Source organism: Vanessa cardui, chromosome 1 (assembly GCF_905220365.1).
Source record: "Vanessa cardui chromosome 1, ilVanCard2.1, whole genome shotgun sequence".
In the NCBI taxonomy this organism is placed as follows: Eukaryota; Metazoa; Arthropoda; class Insecta; order Lepidoptera; family Nymphalidae; genus Vanessa; species Vanessa cardui.
In genome coordinates this window covers 10,793,468-10,810,693 of record NC_061123.1, presented here as the reverse complement: position 1 = coordinate 10,810,693, position 17,226 = coordinate 10,793,468, and the positions used below count along the sequence as shown (strand labels likewise).

General features: G+C 30.8%; 2 protein-coding genes across 3 annotated transcripts; both read right to left on the bottom strand.

Moving 5' to 3' along the window:
- Positions 1-379: 379 nt before the first annotated feature.
- Positions 380-3,369, bottom strand: LOC124532591 (glycine-rich protein DOT1-like). The gene is made up of 4 exons (XM_047107573.1): positions 2,924-3,369; positions 2,441-2,699; positions 792-1,194; positions 380-547 (listed from the first exon to the last, which is right to left on the bottom strand). The coding sequence occupies exons 1-4, from the start codon at positions 3,182-3,184 to the stop codon at positions 532-534; spliced, it is 939 nt and encodes a 312-aa protein (XP_046963529.1). The 5' UTR covers positions 3,185-3,369; the 3' UTR covers positions 380-531.
- A 1,852-nt stretch (positions 3,370-5,221) lies between these two features.
- LOC124533924 lies at positions 5,222-14,288 on the bottom strand. Of its 2 annotated transcripts, XR_006966712.1 has the most exons (8): positions 14,196-14,288; positions 13,478-13,881; positions 10,747-13,404; positions 9,351-10,096; positions 8,369-8,432; positions 6,708-6,773; positions 6,572-6,634; positions 5,242-5,337 (listed from the first exon to the last, which is right to left on the bottom strand). XR_006966712.1 is itself a non-coding variant. In XM_047109519.1 (6 exons), the coding sequence occupies exons 2-6, from the start codon at positions 9,441-9,443 to the stop codon at positions 5,309-5,311; spliced, it is 315 nt and encodes a 104-aa protein (XP_046965475.1). In that variant the 5' UTR covers positions 9,444-10,096; positions 10,747-11,203; the 3' UTR covers positions 5,222-5,308. The 2 variants fall into 2 exon arrangements, 1 of the variants encoding a protein (XP_046965475.1); XM_047109519.1 differs by lacking the exons at positions 13,478-13,881; positions 14,196-14,288 and having other exon boundaries at positions 5,222-5,337; positions 10,747-11,203.
- Positions 14,289-17,226: the final 2,938 nt, after the last annotated feature.

Here is a 17,226-nt window from a genome sequence, read left to right as displayed (position 1 = left end):
CTACAGTTATTATACATTTAACTTAATCGCGTATCGTATGTTATTTAAATATGCAGTTACAAACGAGGAATAAATGGCAGTTAATTGAGTTGCAGTAGGATTAACAGATCTATTAAATAGTCTTGATATTAGGTAATTAAAACCTTATTTATTTTCTTATCAAAATCACAGATTCACAAGAAATGTAAACAAATTTAATTTAATACATATTAGTCACAGTAGAATCAGGTGCATTCTTAAATTTATTTTTAAAATTATGAAAATTATACTATTAATTTAAAAAAAATGGTTAATTATTGGAATGGTATGCTTATTTTATTAAAGCTGTGGTTTGTTCGAAAATGTCAGTATAATATATTAAAAATATTTTATTTTTTTATATTATCCGACATGCAATTGAGTCAATCTTTTTAACTCAGTGATATAATCTTAAACTGATTATTTTTTGTTATTTCTATAAAAGTATAAACGGAAATCTTCATATTTCAATATTCTAATTATAACACAATCCTCTATTGTTCATAATTAAATTTAGCGTTTTTTGTACCTGGAAAAAAAAGAGAAATACGTTAGGTTTCTTATAGGAAAACCAGTAATGTAATTAAAATGGTATATTTTAACATGCGTATCAAGACTGTAAGAATTAAGATGGTAATTAATTTGAAGCGTGTGATTACCTTTAATTATATTCCATTGTGTTAAATCTGTGATATTGAAGTCAGGGATTCAACACAAATTGTATAATTAATACAGATATATCTCAAAATTAAATATATTTGTAAGACACTTACCCGTGGGAGTTCGCATGAGCTGTAGCGGTAGCCGTCGCTGTGGCAGTGGCTGTTGCTGTACCACCACCACCGTAGTTACCACCGCAGCCACCGCCGCAACCGCCGCCATGCCCAGGTTGTATGTATCCCCCATTTCCTCCATATTGACCGCCGCTGTATCCATTGTTTCCGCCATATCCACCGCCGTAGCCACCACCACCGCCACCACCTCCGCCGCCGCCACCACCGCCGCCGCCGCCACCGCCACCGCCGTAACCACCGCCGAAACCACCGCCGTATCCGCCGCCACCTCCACCCCCGTATCCACCACCATTGCCATGTCCTATGGGGATGGAACCACCGCCATAATTGCCACCATAGTTGCCACCGTAGTTGCCACCGTAACTACCGCCTCCATGATGCCCTGAAATTAAAAACACTCTGTATTACACCATAACGATATTTACGTAACATAACGAAAGGGAAAACATTAGGAACTGTATGAAGGTAGCACTCAGAAAGTATTTTTCATAATTCATCGTCTTAGGGGGATAAAAAGAGGATAAATTTAGACGTTATGTGTTTGCTGTGAATATGAATATCGGCCTTCATATAATATAGGCGTTACAGCAAGAGAATGAAATTGGGGATGAAAAGTAATATAATATGGTATGGAAATTTTCCATTTCTTAAGTAACAAATATATAAATGGGTGTTCAGTATATCGTTGGATATGGATGGGTTATCCTATCGGTTAGTGTTGTAATATAATTTTAACTATCTGAAATAAAATTCATTGATTTGTGATAATAAAGTTAAACAATGTTATCTTATTGAACGCGATGCAATAAAGCTGCAATTAAATTGGTCTGTACTGCACTATTGTTTAAATAATCATGTATATACAGCACTATTATTTAAATGTTATTTGTTGCGAAATCATAACTCCGATGTTTCATGCTTTGATCGTATAATTTAAGACAAAAAGTTGTTTTTGGTTTCACGCTTCGTAACCAGTTTTATATTGGCAGTGTAAAAAATATATTACAAAGAAAATCCTTGAAAAATACATCGTATTAATATCAAATTATTGCTATATTGTTTAAATGGCCTTTGAATTAAAGGATATACGATGATTATATTATAACTCTACTAATATTTTAGATGACTCTGTTTGTTACTTCTTTACGCTTAAGCTGTTGAAATGATTTTGAAAAAATTTGTAATAGATATAGTCTGAGACCCAAAAATCATTCTTCTAGTATGTAAAGGGTATGGGATTTTGCATGGTAAATCAATTTCGGTAAAGCCGCAGGTTCGGCTAGTATAATATTAAACTGGATAGTTAGTCTATATGCTTAAATATCATTAAAAAGTCAATTGAAAAAAGTTATAAGATATAGATAACGCGCGAGGCTTCAAGTCAAGAATATTTTTGAACCAAATAAAAGTTTGCTTGTAAATGTTGATTCTTAGATGTGAGTATAAGCATATAGGTACCTAGTTTATTTTATATAAACTTCATTACTTCAGTACACTATTTGAAATAATATGATTAATTTTATACGAATTTAAATTTTTAAACCTAACTGTAATCATTGGAATCTTTGTTAAAAATGTCTATACATGTATATTTGAGTTAAATTTATTGATTAAAAATATTTAATTACCATGTTCTTTGACGACTTTCACAATAATGGTTTTTGATGGTTCCTGGTATCCTCCGTGGCCGCCATATCCTCCTTGACCACCGTATCCTCCGTGACCACCGTAGCCACCGTCGTAACCACCGTGACCTCTGCCCTCATATCCACCGCCTCCGCCATATCCAAATCCACCGCCAAATGATATACCTCCGAGACCTAATAACTTCTTAAGATGACGCTTTTGTCTGTTCGAGCGGACTGGTCTTTCTTGATCTTCTAGTTTCTATAAATAAAATATTATTTACTACGGTAATAATATTGAGCAGGTAATATTTGATATGATTTCCTTATTACGATTATTATTCTCTGTATAAGACAGTATTAGTTATGCAGTAGAAAATATTGAATAAAACAACTTATTGAATAAATAAAATTTAAAAAGGACTTATTTTTTTAAGTAATTCGAATTTAACTGATAACATAAAAATTGTAAATTTTAATATTTACCTGAACATAAATAGGTTGCGTATTGACAGGTAACGACTTGGCTTGGGGCTCCAATGCTTTAGGCTGCTGATTGCCCTGTGTGAGAAGTACTAGTATTGGGAACTGGCGCGAGCGATCCGTAACATGAGTTCTCGTTTCCCTCGGGGGAGCTAAAACTGGAGCTACAAAAACTCGCTCGCCGCCTCCTAGGGCGTTATCGTTCACAGAGGCGAAGGCGACCGCCGCCAGCGCCAACACGCTCACTACACTATGGAATCCCATCGTGGTTACTGGCGCAGGACTCACGCAGCCGACCTATATATAAGGCTGTATTCTATCAGACGCGATCGGACGTCACGGACCGCTTATAAATGTCTACGAACAGGACACCACGCTTCTCACGATGACGTCACAGAAATACCTAATAATGAGTGATGCTTCCATTGATGTTTGTATTGTTACAGTTCATAAAATAACAAGTGAAGCGTACTTATATAAAACGTACAGCGACCTGCATAGTAATTTTGCGCACTCTGAGCACGTATCTGGTTATTCCTTAAAACCGGACGCTGCTCGGTATGTTGAGACGCTGTAGCGATGTTCGGCAGTTTTATTTTTATTAGGCTTTTAAAGACATTCCTTACATGAACACTGAAGACTACACAGAATCTTTCTTTCTCTACAAAATTAAATCAAGATCTTTTATTACAGCTATCTTAAACTTGTTATTTATTCAAATAGACTCATTTCATCACAATTTTACAAGAAACATCAAATTTAAAACCACCAGTTCGAAAAATAGATTCTGATGAGAAGAACCAACAAGATACTGAGTTTATCTTTTTCATCCAACGTTTTTGTTTAACTTATTTAAGTATCAGTAACATTTGGCAGACATTTTAAATCGTGATCAGAGTTTATTTTATGAAAAAAAAAATGGCTTTCACAACCTCGCTACAAAACAATTGTTACATAAGAACATACTTTTATATAAATTAGCTGTACGTATAAGGATCTATAAAAAATATTACAAAGAATAGTAAGTACTTCGAATTTAAAATACCTAGTCATACAGTAACTACACAGAGATAACGTGAACTGTAAGTAATGCTGTGATGTTTAATAACATACATACGATTGTATGATTACCTAGTATTAGAACAGCATAATTGTTATCGGCAATTAGATGTTGGGAAAAATCGTGTTCGTGGGGAAAAGGCCTTCCCTCTCCGATTTTTCAATTGGTTTCATTTTTATTTATTTCTTCTTAGTTTTCCACCATATTACGTATCGTCAAACCAGCAGTCACCAGTAATTTTATGCGCATTGACATCTACTGTGGCTTTACCCTCGAAATGAAACATAGTTGTATTCATTTTTTCTGGTCTGCTTATAGCGACGTGTTAGTGCTTTGGTTGTGCTTCAGTAAGTCCGTTATTCGTGTATTACTATTTATTTAATCTGCTTAAGAAATTATAAGGGTAATTAATATAGTAATAAAATAATCTATGTTGCTCAGTGTAGCCACTACAAATAAAAAAAATCGAAGCCATTTTTAGTGTGACTTTACATTATGTATTATAGATCATGTATTATTTTAATAGCAAGGATTGCGTTTACCGTTTTACATGTTTTTTTATTTGTTTTGATTGAATTTCGCTCATAAAAGTAATGGAGATAAATTAAATTGTTTTTTTCCATTTCACAGATTAAATTAATTAGCTATAAATGTATATTTGCATATATGTAAGAGATCCTAAATTGATTAGTATATATATTATATATATACACACTGATATCGATAAAAGGAGGTTTTTATATAAGCAAACTTGCGGTCGGTTAGTGCAGTTATGTTGTATAGTAATTCTTTACTGTGTAATACTATACTCGCTTCTCATACTATGAATCTATGTTTATATCGATATAAAATATATTTTTCCTTCAACAAACCGATATCTTATGTATTTTTACAGCCTTGTTTTAGGGCTATGTATTATTAGTGAAATAATTGTGTTTTATTTCACAGCATCTTATCTAAGATGTTATGTTTCTTACATAACAGCACAGTTTTCAAAATTATATAAAGCAGTACAAAAAAAATGCTGTTTGACATTTGAATAAGCGTGTCGGTCGAATCTTCTTTGAAAGTTTATATAAAGCCTAATAGTATCAATCTTAGATGTAATTAAAAGACTTTTTTTTATGAATTTTGAAAACTGAATTCGCATTGTTATTAATACCTTATAATATATATATATAAAAAAAAAACATTTAAATAACTCGCCGATTTGTTATTTATTCATTGACGTACATAATATTAATGGAGGTTTATTAAAAACATTTGATGTGGATAATAAAAATACTCGTACTCTTCTTTATTTATTTTCTGATGTTACGCCGTCAACTTCAGCCCCGGTTTTGGCGGCTGTTATTATCTGAAAAACAAACAATACTATTATTTACTACTGAACTATATTATTATTTACTTAGTGAAACAGACTGAAATGGTAAATTTTATGGGAGAAATTGAAAATTTTCTATTTAATTATGCAAGGACGAATGTCTATTTTGATCGGCCTACCCAACGCTAAAGCTTAATATTTTCACTTACGTATCCATTTCACAACATAACAATTAAATGCTTCTAATACCTTTACATTTTTTAAAGATAAGAATAGTTGATTGTTTTAATCATTTCAAGTCGTATTATCGGTGAGGCATGGGATTTTACGCTCAAGACGACATTTCATAATAGCTTGTTATTTAAATCAATCGAATCTTAACGGTTAAGTCTTAAAATTTAATTCATAATTGTAGCTTTAATAAAACTCTTATAAAATAAAATTATAATAAACATAACAGGTATATTTTTTACATATATAATGATATAACCATTCTTTTCGTTTTGTATCTGAATACACGTGTTGAGGAAAATATCGTGACTACAAATATTTAACAATTACATATATCTTATATGTGATATATAGACAGATACTAATTTATTGGACCCTTCAAAAACTATGAATTTTGTATATATATATATATATATAACATTTGCGTAAAAAGGCTTTATAATCGTTTTCATCTTGATTTATTTTAGTCAATAGTCGTTGGATGGTTTTTGTATTTTCAATGACAGATAAATAGAAATATTTATTTTCTACCCATGCCTCTTTGAGTCTGACTGGTATCAAATATTTTAGCTAAGTTAAGTTTAAGTACATATTATTACGATCAAAAGGTGATTCAAAGATCTATTTGAAACGTTGTGAAACAATACTAGTTCATTGTTAATGGGTAATTAAAACATCAGACATGATTGGCACATAGCTAATACTTATTACATAGTCAATATCTCTGGAAAATCGCTACTAAAGACCATTGCGAAGCAAATTCTATATCACGTACGAATACGTCTTAATAAAAAGTGACAGTAAAGTTAGTTTCGTAATTAATTGACTAAGCATTAGGTTACCAATTGCTTTATTAATATTTTTAACGGTTTTTATGAGAGTATCACGATGGTGCAAAAACCATCTTCTCAATTATCTTCCAAACTTGATATAGTAGATTTGATTATAGATAACAATATTAAAAAAAATAACATAATGATATATGTAAAACCTTTTTGTATTTATAAGGCGATACTAAAAAAATATTGATTGTTACCTGGGCTCACAACGATGACTGTTGTATCTTTATTTGCGCCGTTTCTCATTTGAGTGTTTGACCCTTAAAAAATAATATATTAATTGAATGTATTCTTAAAAGGAATCACACATAAGTTTAGTATTATATAGTATACCTTCGCTAGGTACAATTATAACAGTTTGTTCCTTGGTGCTCCTTCCAGTTGGTTTAGAAAAAGTTTCTGAAATTAAATAATGAGACGATTTCTTGTAATGCTTTGTAGAAAAACTAGCGCGTTTCGCAGAAGGTTTCATTATACAAAGATAATTTTTCTTAGCAATTTTAGCCTCTATTTTTTGACGTGTGAAGCGCGAATATCATGTTTTTGTTTTAAAATGTATAATAATAATTCCTTTGGTGGTAAATTATAGATCTTCATACGAAACAAAGTTTTCTTTGTAATACTGAACACTGACAAAAAAATATTCTGCTTTTAAAATCCATGAGTTTTTACTACTGAGTCACGACACATTTTCAAACGTAAATAATATAAACACTCATAAATTAAAAAAAAAAAAAACGTTTGAATAACATTTTAAAATGCTCCGTTAGAACGAAAACATACGCCAGGCTGACTTTGGTATTATAACATTTAAATTATTTTATTGAATAGAAAAAATAAAACCGCTAAACATCACTAAATTAACAATTTATGTAGTGTCAAAATATATTTCAAAAGTTGTATTGGGTATTTGTTCACTGGGAAATACGGTCGTTTCCAAGATACAACTAATTCAAAATGGCGTATTTATATTGTGTCACTTTATTAAAACATATTTTTAATATTATCGAAAACTTTATTGCGTTTCACAATTTGCATTGGATTGTATTTTACTATTTTTACTTCCAATGCCTTAAATGGTGTGTGATTACATAATAGCCAGGATGCAATATTAGTTGGTGGTAAGGCTTTTTGTAGACTCGGGTAGAAACCATTACGACATATTCTACCGCTATACAGTACTAATTTATTGTTAGTCAGGTTTTAAGTATGAGAGAGCCAGTTTAAATATATTATTATTAAGACATATAGCTCACAAAGTATTGGTGATGACGGAATGGTAAGTAGGTATTTCTTACAACGCCACTGTATGATGACAAACAATTACCACCAGTAATCCCATTTTTATAGTAAATGGGTCCTCTGATCACTTTTAAAATGGCGCTGTAAGAAGTATAAACCATTCATTACATCGTCAATGCATCACTAACCTTGGGAACTAAGATGTTTTGTCTATTGTGTCTGTAATTACACTGGCTCACTCATTCTTCAGACTGGAACACAACGACACTGAGTATTGCTGTTTGGCGGTAGAATGATGAGTGGTGCCTACCCACGCGGGATTGCATAAAGCCCAACCTCCAAGAAAATTCCTATTAGAATAATAAAAATAACAATTACCCAGACTCCTGGTTTCCACTTCACTCGTATTTAAGCTTACATCCTAGACCTTTTGACATTATAAATGTAAACGTTTACCTAGACATTACAGACACAAGATCCATACGTGCAATGATTTCAATTAATAATTCTACTCTTGAAAAATTTACATTTGCAACTTAAAAGCATCAAAAAGACGAGTTTGAATGAATTGTTTACGGAAAACCCAATCGTTTATAAAGTTTAGATGATATCAAAACGTTGGGTTTCTAAAATATTGTTGCTCAAGATTTATGGGTTCGAGTTTGTCTTTTCACCCGTCTGTGACGTATCTTTATTAAATTATTGGAAGTCTTACATAAATATGTATTTTATAATCTGAATTAATTACTTACCTACGCTATACACATCTCTTTTGTCAATTTTATGGAATCCTTGGATTATGTAATCTTCACTCCCCTAAAGACACAAAAGCAACAATATAATAATTTACAATACAAAACAAAGGAGTACCAAATCGAATATTTCAGTTTATTTAATTGAAATAAGTAAAGTGTTTTTTTTTTTTAAATATTTATTACAATTCTGAGAGAGGAAAACCTCCTTAGTAAAATATAATTTTCTTGGCAGTTGAAGTCATAAGGTAATTTAAATATGGAAGATTCCATCAGCTGAATATGGAATAATAATATAAAATAGTATCCATCTCTTAAAGTAATAACTTAAGTATGCACGAACTAAATGACTTGACATTCAAAAGACTGCTTTTATCAGAACGATCTGATAGTACTAGAATAACTGGTAGGCAATCTTTAATGGATTGCTTAATTGAAACAGACTGACGTTAAATCGATACAATGATTTCTCGCAATCTGCTACAGGTTATTCTGAGAACTGTTATTTATATACTTCTAGTACGAATATACTAATTTATATATTCAATGTACTAATCATCACCCTCCTGCCCTTATCCCAATTTTATTTGGAGTCGACGCATCATCTCACAAGGAAGATTACTTCTAACGATATCTTCTTTCACACAATCCATCCATCGTTTCTCAATGTACAGACAGAGTAAGAAAACCTTCGTCAGTTTTCAAATTAATTCCTTTATCAAGTCTTTTACTCTTAGTACCTTTTGAAACTAAAACACTAAACAGACAACTGCATATAAAATTAAACTTACATACTATGTTAGACGTGCCTTATAATCATAATGCGATGTAACATGTCATTCTTGATCGGTAAAGCAGATTATCGCCCATACCGAGTACACGAAAATAGATCTTAAGGTGACGAACCTTTTCTTACTCTGACGTTACTAATAACATTTGAAATATTTTAGTATAGTTTAGCAAAAAATAAGAATATAAACACCTTAATAGGTCGTTCACCTCTCACTTCAAGGGTATATAAATTCGCAATATTGTATTGCATCAGGAACATTATGAAAATTATATGAAAAAGCATAGTGTAGATAAAAAACACAGACGCGATTGCTTCGAAACTGCAATATAATTTCAGTCATTCTCTTTTTTATACAATATTTACGAGATAAAATCTTTGTATCTGTATCTCCCATCACATAATGACAGTTATAATTAGTCTTAACAAGATATAACTTATAAAGCTTACTCTTATAACGATCTAAAGAATTTTTAATTTTAGATATAAATGACTGCCTGCGTCCGCATTAGGTAAAACCTTACAGTATTACACTATGTTATTATTATTATTTAAATTTTACGTTGAAGGACATTTTATAAAAAATAATTATCAAAAATTATAAAACTATTTGCTTAAAATACTTTAATTAATATGACCAAAATAAAACTGTCATTGTTGTTGGATAATTTATATATTATTAATTGTAGCATTATAACATTTTATTTATAAATAATTTATTTTTGATTTGTTTATTCACAGACACATTGACAATGCAATATATAGTGTGCATTTCTGTTTTCGAAAGATATTTAATGATTGCATTTTCTTCGTTTCATTGTTACCATCATAATAATGATTCTATTTCCAATTACAGTATTATTTAAGCGATGACCAGATTAAATAATTTAAGTTTATCAGGATAATCTTTTACGTCTGTGCACTTGGTCTTCGAGTTTCTGCAATTAAAAAAAAACATCATTATTTCATATCTACATACAACATTGTAACATTCGTAATAATTTAATTTACCGCATTATTAAATGTGAATCATCATTACGTGAAACGAAAACGAATAATAATAATACGGATATGTACGCTTTTGCTACAGAACCATGTGATATTTTTTTAGCTATCTTTATAATCCTTAGATTTTAAATAAGATTTGGTGATCTTTTGTTAAAAATATTAAAACATTTTTTTGTTTTTATTATGATAGAATTTATACATTAAAAAAAAAAACGACTACAAGTGCCCTGAACTTATGACATTTGAATATGAACTTCAGATATCGTTTCTAACAATCTGTTCGGAAATCAGAAGAGTATGTATTATTCGTATACTAGCGACCCACCCCGGCATCGCTGCTAAATATACTACAGAATTTGTTTATTTACAACATTACATTAGAAATTTCTAATATTAATCCTTTACTATATTGTTCATGTATTATACACAAAAACCTATCTCTCGAATCACTGTATCTATAAAATAACCGCATCAAAATCCGTTTCACAATTTTTAAGATCGTGTACATAGGGACAGACAGCGGTAAGCGACTTTTTTTATACTATGTAATGATGATAATGATGATAATTGTGATACTTACTTCAACATATATAGGTTGTGGATCTTCGCTGCGTTCGGTTTCATTTGTTTTTGTCGTGTTATCCGTAGATAATAATCTTATTATAGGGAAATCCTTTGCGGTTTCCACAACTCTAGCGCGTGGATTCTTAATAGGAGCTAAAACGGGTGCCACTAGTACAACTGTATCGTCTTTGTAGTTATTCGTTTCACCATCAACACAATATATACATAGTAAATAAATGGAAACTAACAGTTCCCTTGACAGTATCATCGTGCTCGAGTGAAGTAAATATTGTAATGGAAGCTTTATTTATAGATTTTTGAAGTATATTTTAATCACGACTCATCATGCGTGATCTCTTCCGAGTATTACCTCGTGTGAGATCATAAAAAATGAATTCACTGTGTAGATTTATAATATGCAATAAAGCTGTATACACAAATAGGCAGAAATGATGATGTTCATTTTCTTACTGATCATTGGTGAAGTGAAGTGATGACGACTTTCTACTGACTTGTTTAGTTTCTAACAGGCACGGCTAACTTAGATTAACTACCTGTATAGCAGTTATAATAGCGCATACATTATCTATGGGGTATCAGAACAACCAGAAGGAATTTTGTAGAACGGTAGTGTAAACATTGCCCACTGAACGCTACCGGCTTCTACCTGCTGAGAATTTTGGGTAAAAACCCTATAACTTTCTACTCACCTGACTCGAAGTTGTAGCCTCAGGAAAAGTGATGAAAAGCTACCAAAAAGACCACAAGGTAGTAGTCAGTCAGACGACATCAAATCCTTATGTAAGCGTAAACAGTATGTATACCTATTGTGCGCTAACAAACCTCACAGTGAGTCACATATGCATGGTTATTTCTGTTCTTAATGACATGATTAAAATGGAATCTACTTCTATGTTCCATAAATATAATGGAATGTAGATAGGATAGGATAGACTAAATAAAATTTTAGTTAAATTGAAACCTCCAATTAAGTTTACTGGTATATTAGGACACAACTTAGATGGTGCATAGGCAAATTCAATAAAACCGATTATTATGGCTGATTTATATTAGATAGGAATAGCTCCCAATCGCGCAATTCGACGCTATTTTTTGCTATGGACTCTCGCGTCAGTTCGACCAGAGAAAGCGGGTGCATGTAAATCGTTGAATATATTAGGTCATATGATATTACAAGTTATTACGTTTGTGTTAATATCATATTCATATAAGAAATAAAAATTGATAATTTGGGATAGCCTACTTAATTCGGCTGTGATCGGTTTTACGAATTTCGTCGATAGTATATCTAAGCTGTGTCATACTTGTATACCTTAGTAGCCAGCTGTTACCCAATATATTTTTGGACGCGTTCTCCACTTGAGCAATCTGTCTAGACATATATGTCTAGAATTATTTATAAATAATCATAGGTTGAAGTGTATTAGAATATTACGCGGCAAATCTGATAAACTGATATTGAATTAATGATTGATGATTGTAAGCTAAGTATATAATTTATTTTTAACATAAATACTGAGGTTCTTTCCGGTTCTTCATCAATCCAATTTCCGTTTAGGTGGTCAAATTTGATAATTCCAAAATACACGCAAGAGTTTTAATGTATATTTTGAATTTATTTGATAATTAAGGACGATAAAATAGATATGTTAATACACATACGAATATTGCATTAACAACTACTTTAAATTCAGCTGAATTGTCCATGATCTGATTTTATAATGCAAATTTCTTAATATCGCTAATTCTCAAATTTCTTATAATCGACAAAGAAGTCATGGCTACATGAGCTTAGGTTTGATTTGCCTTCTTAGCTGGTGATCAGTATTATTTATTTTTATGCATCTAAAATGTATAAAACATTACAACAAAATTTGTCAAAATAAACGCAGCATTGCAAAATGCTTTGTATTTTATTTTAAAGGTTAACTATAGGATATGTGTAATAAAAGCTTTAAAATTCATAATAGACAGTAAAAAAGTCATAAATATGATACTTTATTTACGGAATATTCTTGAATTGTTGTTATTTTTTTAGATCAAATGCCTGTGGTCTCATTCATCAAGATAAAATTATTATATATAGTTCATTTAAATCGCCTACTTGTAACTTAATTTACTAAACGGCAAAAAACAAACGAATTGTATGTATACAAAACATTCCATTAAAGCATGATTCGAGTTTTTACTACGCAAATAGATTCACATACATTATTTTAGTAGGCTATGATTTAATTATATATAGAGTTAAAATTATTTGATAAAGGTAACTTTAAAAAAAAAAAAAATGATTAAATTATTGAACATATGTTAATAACAAACAATGTTTTAAATTCACAAACTTTGTTCGATCCTTTCTTGAACCTGTTTCTGTGCAAAGTATTCTCTGATGAGTTTCACGCCATATATGAGTTCGAAAACATCTCATAAATAATAATATAAACGGCCTTTAAGACTGGTTTATCCAGTCACATGGGGAATCCTATGCATTGTGCTCACTTATGAAGCGAAATAGGTATATCCATAACAACCTCGTGTATAATTATATGTAATTTATTTTAAGTACTCTAAACTTGATTATATGATGATCAGTCGAAAATTTGGTAGTATTAGTTATTCTTCAACTTCTAGAACCTCCATCGTATCTCTATTGCTGTAATGAAAAACGAACACATATGAAATATTTATATCTTTTCAATTATAAAATGTATCATTTGAGAATTTACCTTAAGTGCGATTAAATCTCTTAAAAGTTCTTCGTATGATTTCGTGGGGGCTGTTTTAACAGCTTGAGTTGGTGATATCGCTGTAACTGGTTCTGACGTCATTACTGTTTCATCGGCTACTGCAAAGGGCGCTTGTTTTGGCGTCGGTTCGATAGTGTAAGAATCTACGGCAGGCTTGTTCGAGGCCACGTTTACTGGTGGTACCAAGACCGTTTGTAGTATCTGCATCGGTCGCGTTGTTCGGATCTCTGTATAAGGCACTTGAACCGCAGCTGCGTTTATATTTTCCATAGTCGATTCGAATGTGAGAACAGGCGACGGCTTCACGTTAATATCCTTTGTCAAGAAGATCATAGTGCCTTCCATTGGATTCACAACCTCGGTCGTAACGGAACACATTAGAACTGTTGTGAACAAAATAATTACGTCACTTTTTGACATTTTAAAATATACTAATGAATTCTTTAGTAAGCACGAAAGCACTCTGCGACTGATAAAACTTGACTGTCTTGTTACGACTTCATGCATTCTTGCCTTGATGTTATATTATGTAAGAATATATTTCCATTATAAAATATCCAGTTCGCCAATAGTTTTATATGATAAAATGAGACATTTGCTTTATATATTTCATTGATTTTGTTTTAAAAAAATTAAATAAAATTACAAGCAAATATTATGATTAAATTAGCGTTAATATAAAAGAAAAAATACTTACGAATAGCAATAGAGATGACAAGAAATAATATGATTATGAGAATTGCGTGTTTATTCATTATGAACACTTCGTATGATATCATTTGTCGCAGACAGCGTTGGAAACATTTACTTATGATATATAAATAATATGGTCTAGACCAGGAGTCGGTCATTTTAGCCGTCGGAAATCATTGAGTTTTATGTTTGAATTAAATGTTTTATTTATGAATTATAATATTTTTTTGGATTTAAATATGAAGTCTAGAATTTGATGTTCGTATAAAACGTAATTTGTTTAAATATTTTGGAATTTAACAATTAGCTAATAATTTGAAGTTTTTTAGACATGACATTCTCATGTTTATATGTTACTAACAAATTTTATAAAAAGAAGTGTTAATAAAATTTCAAATGATTTGTAAAACTAATTTGTTTTCAGATTCAAAAAGTAATTAATTCAAATGAAATGTCCTCAGTATTATATGAATTAACTTCGTTTTAAAACGATGATAGTACAATCCCGACATTAATTGTTATACTGTTGTATATTTTTTGTATTACATATCATGGCAGTCAGCTAAACGTTTTATAAAGGCTACAGCGCCATCTAGTATTGTAAAGTATTATTCAAGAAGTCATGAAGTTTATTGATCACCAACAGTAAATATGTTTCGTTTTAAAATACATATTCAAAGACACACAGTCAAAGATATTTAATATGAAAGCGCCACGCTTACTCATTCTACATCAAAAAATTACCACTCCCAAAAAAAAGACTATCAATTCCGGGGTAAAGGATTTACAGGAATTACAGCAAAGGATTACAGGACAAACAGACTTGTGAAAATGTTTAGGACTCTTTGTTTTGATTAGGTTACATGATAATATACTTAATATTAATTTGAGTAGCTTTTTAAATATCTGTTTTAATATCAAGTCTCAATTAACAAAATACCAAAATACTCATCGGTCCCCTGACTATAACGTCATCATGCTCGCGAATTAGAGATTTTATTTTATTTATTTGATTTATTCGGTTTACTAACAACGACTTATTCCATGCACAAGTAAACAACTTAGTTCAATAAAATAGCTGAATGTTATTATTAATTATAAGGAAACACATCTCGGATATAATACTAAAATATATTGGAAGCGGTATAGCGCAATTGTTTTCGGGCCGGCTAACGATGTAGAAGTGGCTTAATCTCTCCTGATTCCCTGGCCTAATACACTCTTAATACAAGCTTTAAGCTATAATTTACAGATAAATAGGAATATTAGTGACTTCTTATATCGTGGCCTTGCTACTATTCCGAAATAAATATTAGTCATTTATACCTTTCTAAAATATTTCACAACGATGTGAGTCTACTGAGTAAGTCAGCGAAATCTCTATTTAAAAAGAAAACAATATTTATTTTTTGTTGCTTTTAATATTAGAACTAAACGTTATTATGTTTACCCATTTTACCCGAAAGCAGAACGAGCATTTAGTATTGTTATAAAAAGGAAATATACATTCAATTTAGGATCTAGATTTCATTTGATGAAATAACTCATTAGTTAGCCTGTACCTTTTTATGTAATTAATTATTAATAATATTATGTTGCCAAAAACAATGTTGTAAATAATTTAGATTCGTACTGAACAACAACAAGTAAAACTCTTTATGACTTAGATACTTTATTACTTCTCGAGCTATACTGTAAATAATGATTCGATCATAAAATTAGCATGGGAAATTTAATGCATAAAATACTCGAGGTCACACTACACATTAAGGAACCCAAAAAACCCGTGCTATTTGAACGCTTAACATTCTCATTCATCGTTCATTCATCATTCATTCAAACCTAGTGATGGTGGATAATGTCCTTGCCTTGGGTTCAACTTAAGGGTAATTTGTAATCTGGACCAAACATACGGACATAGTACCTGACTCATCGGTATATCCAGAATCTTGAGCGAGACTGACGATGTATGACACATAGTATTGTTCTGTATATAACATCAATTACATTAACGATGATGTATATTAAATAATTTGACATTTCTATATTTTTGGCTAAAGATACAGCTATGAATTGCTGACCAAAGTATCGTTAGTCGGATGAATAATTTAGAAAAGCAAAGAACAATTACAGGAACCTTACTTACTTGGTAGTAGGGCTTTGTGCAAGCCCGCCTAGGTACCCCCGACTCCTCAGATATTCTACCGTTAAACAACAGTACGCAGTACTGTTGTGTTCCGGTTTGAAGGTTGAGTGAGCCAGTGTAATTACAGGCACAAAGGACATAGCATCTTAGTTCCCAAGGTTGGTGGCACATTGACGATGTAAGGAATGGTTATTGTGGGTTATAATGGTTTACAGCGTCATTGTCCATGGGATCGTGACCGTGATATTTTATATGAAATGTCGATATTATCTTGTATTGTAAAGAAATTTGAATTATTGCCTATCAATTTAATAGTTTAAGGATGATGTAATACATATAACTGTTACAACGCCTGATTTTATAAAAAAGCAAAGTCGTAAAAATACATTTTCTTAAAATAATTTCATTAGTAATTTCAATTTTCTATAATACTTACTATTTCGTCTTTAAATTATTGCTCTAAAATAAATTCAGGCAGGGGTACTAAATAATATTTTACAAGATTAAAAAAATAGTAAAGAATAATATCTCGAGCGACTGTCGATATCACGGTGATAAAGAATTCATAGCATATTATGTAACCTTTTTAATACTTTTTTCAATTTTATTAAAAATTCAAATAATAATTGATTATTCCTCTAGGTATAAATGTACAAGTCACAGAGCCATAATTTGATGTATTTTGTTTAAAAACAATAATATTTTTTTTACCTATAAATATATTCCAATTTATAGAATTATTAATGAATTAATAGAGCTAACACTCTATTAATTCATTAATAATTCTATAATTCTATATATTATAGAGCTAACACTCTATTAATTCATTAATAATTCTATAAATTGGAATATATTTATAGGTAAAAAAAATATTATTGTTTTTAAACAA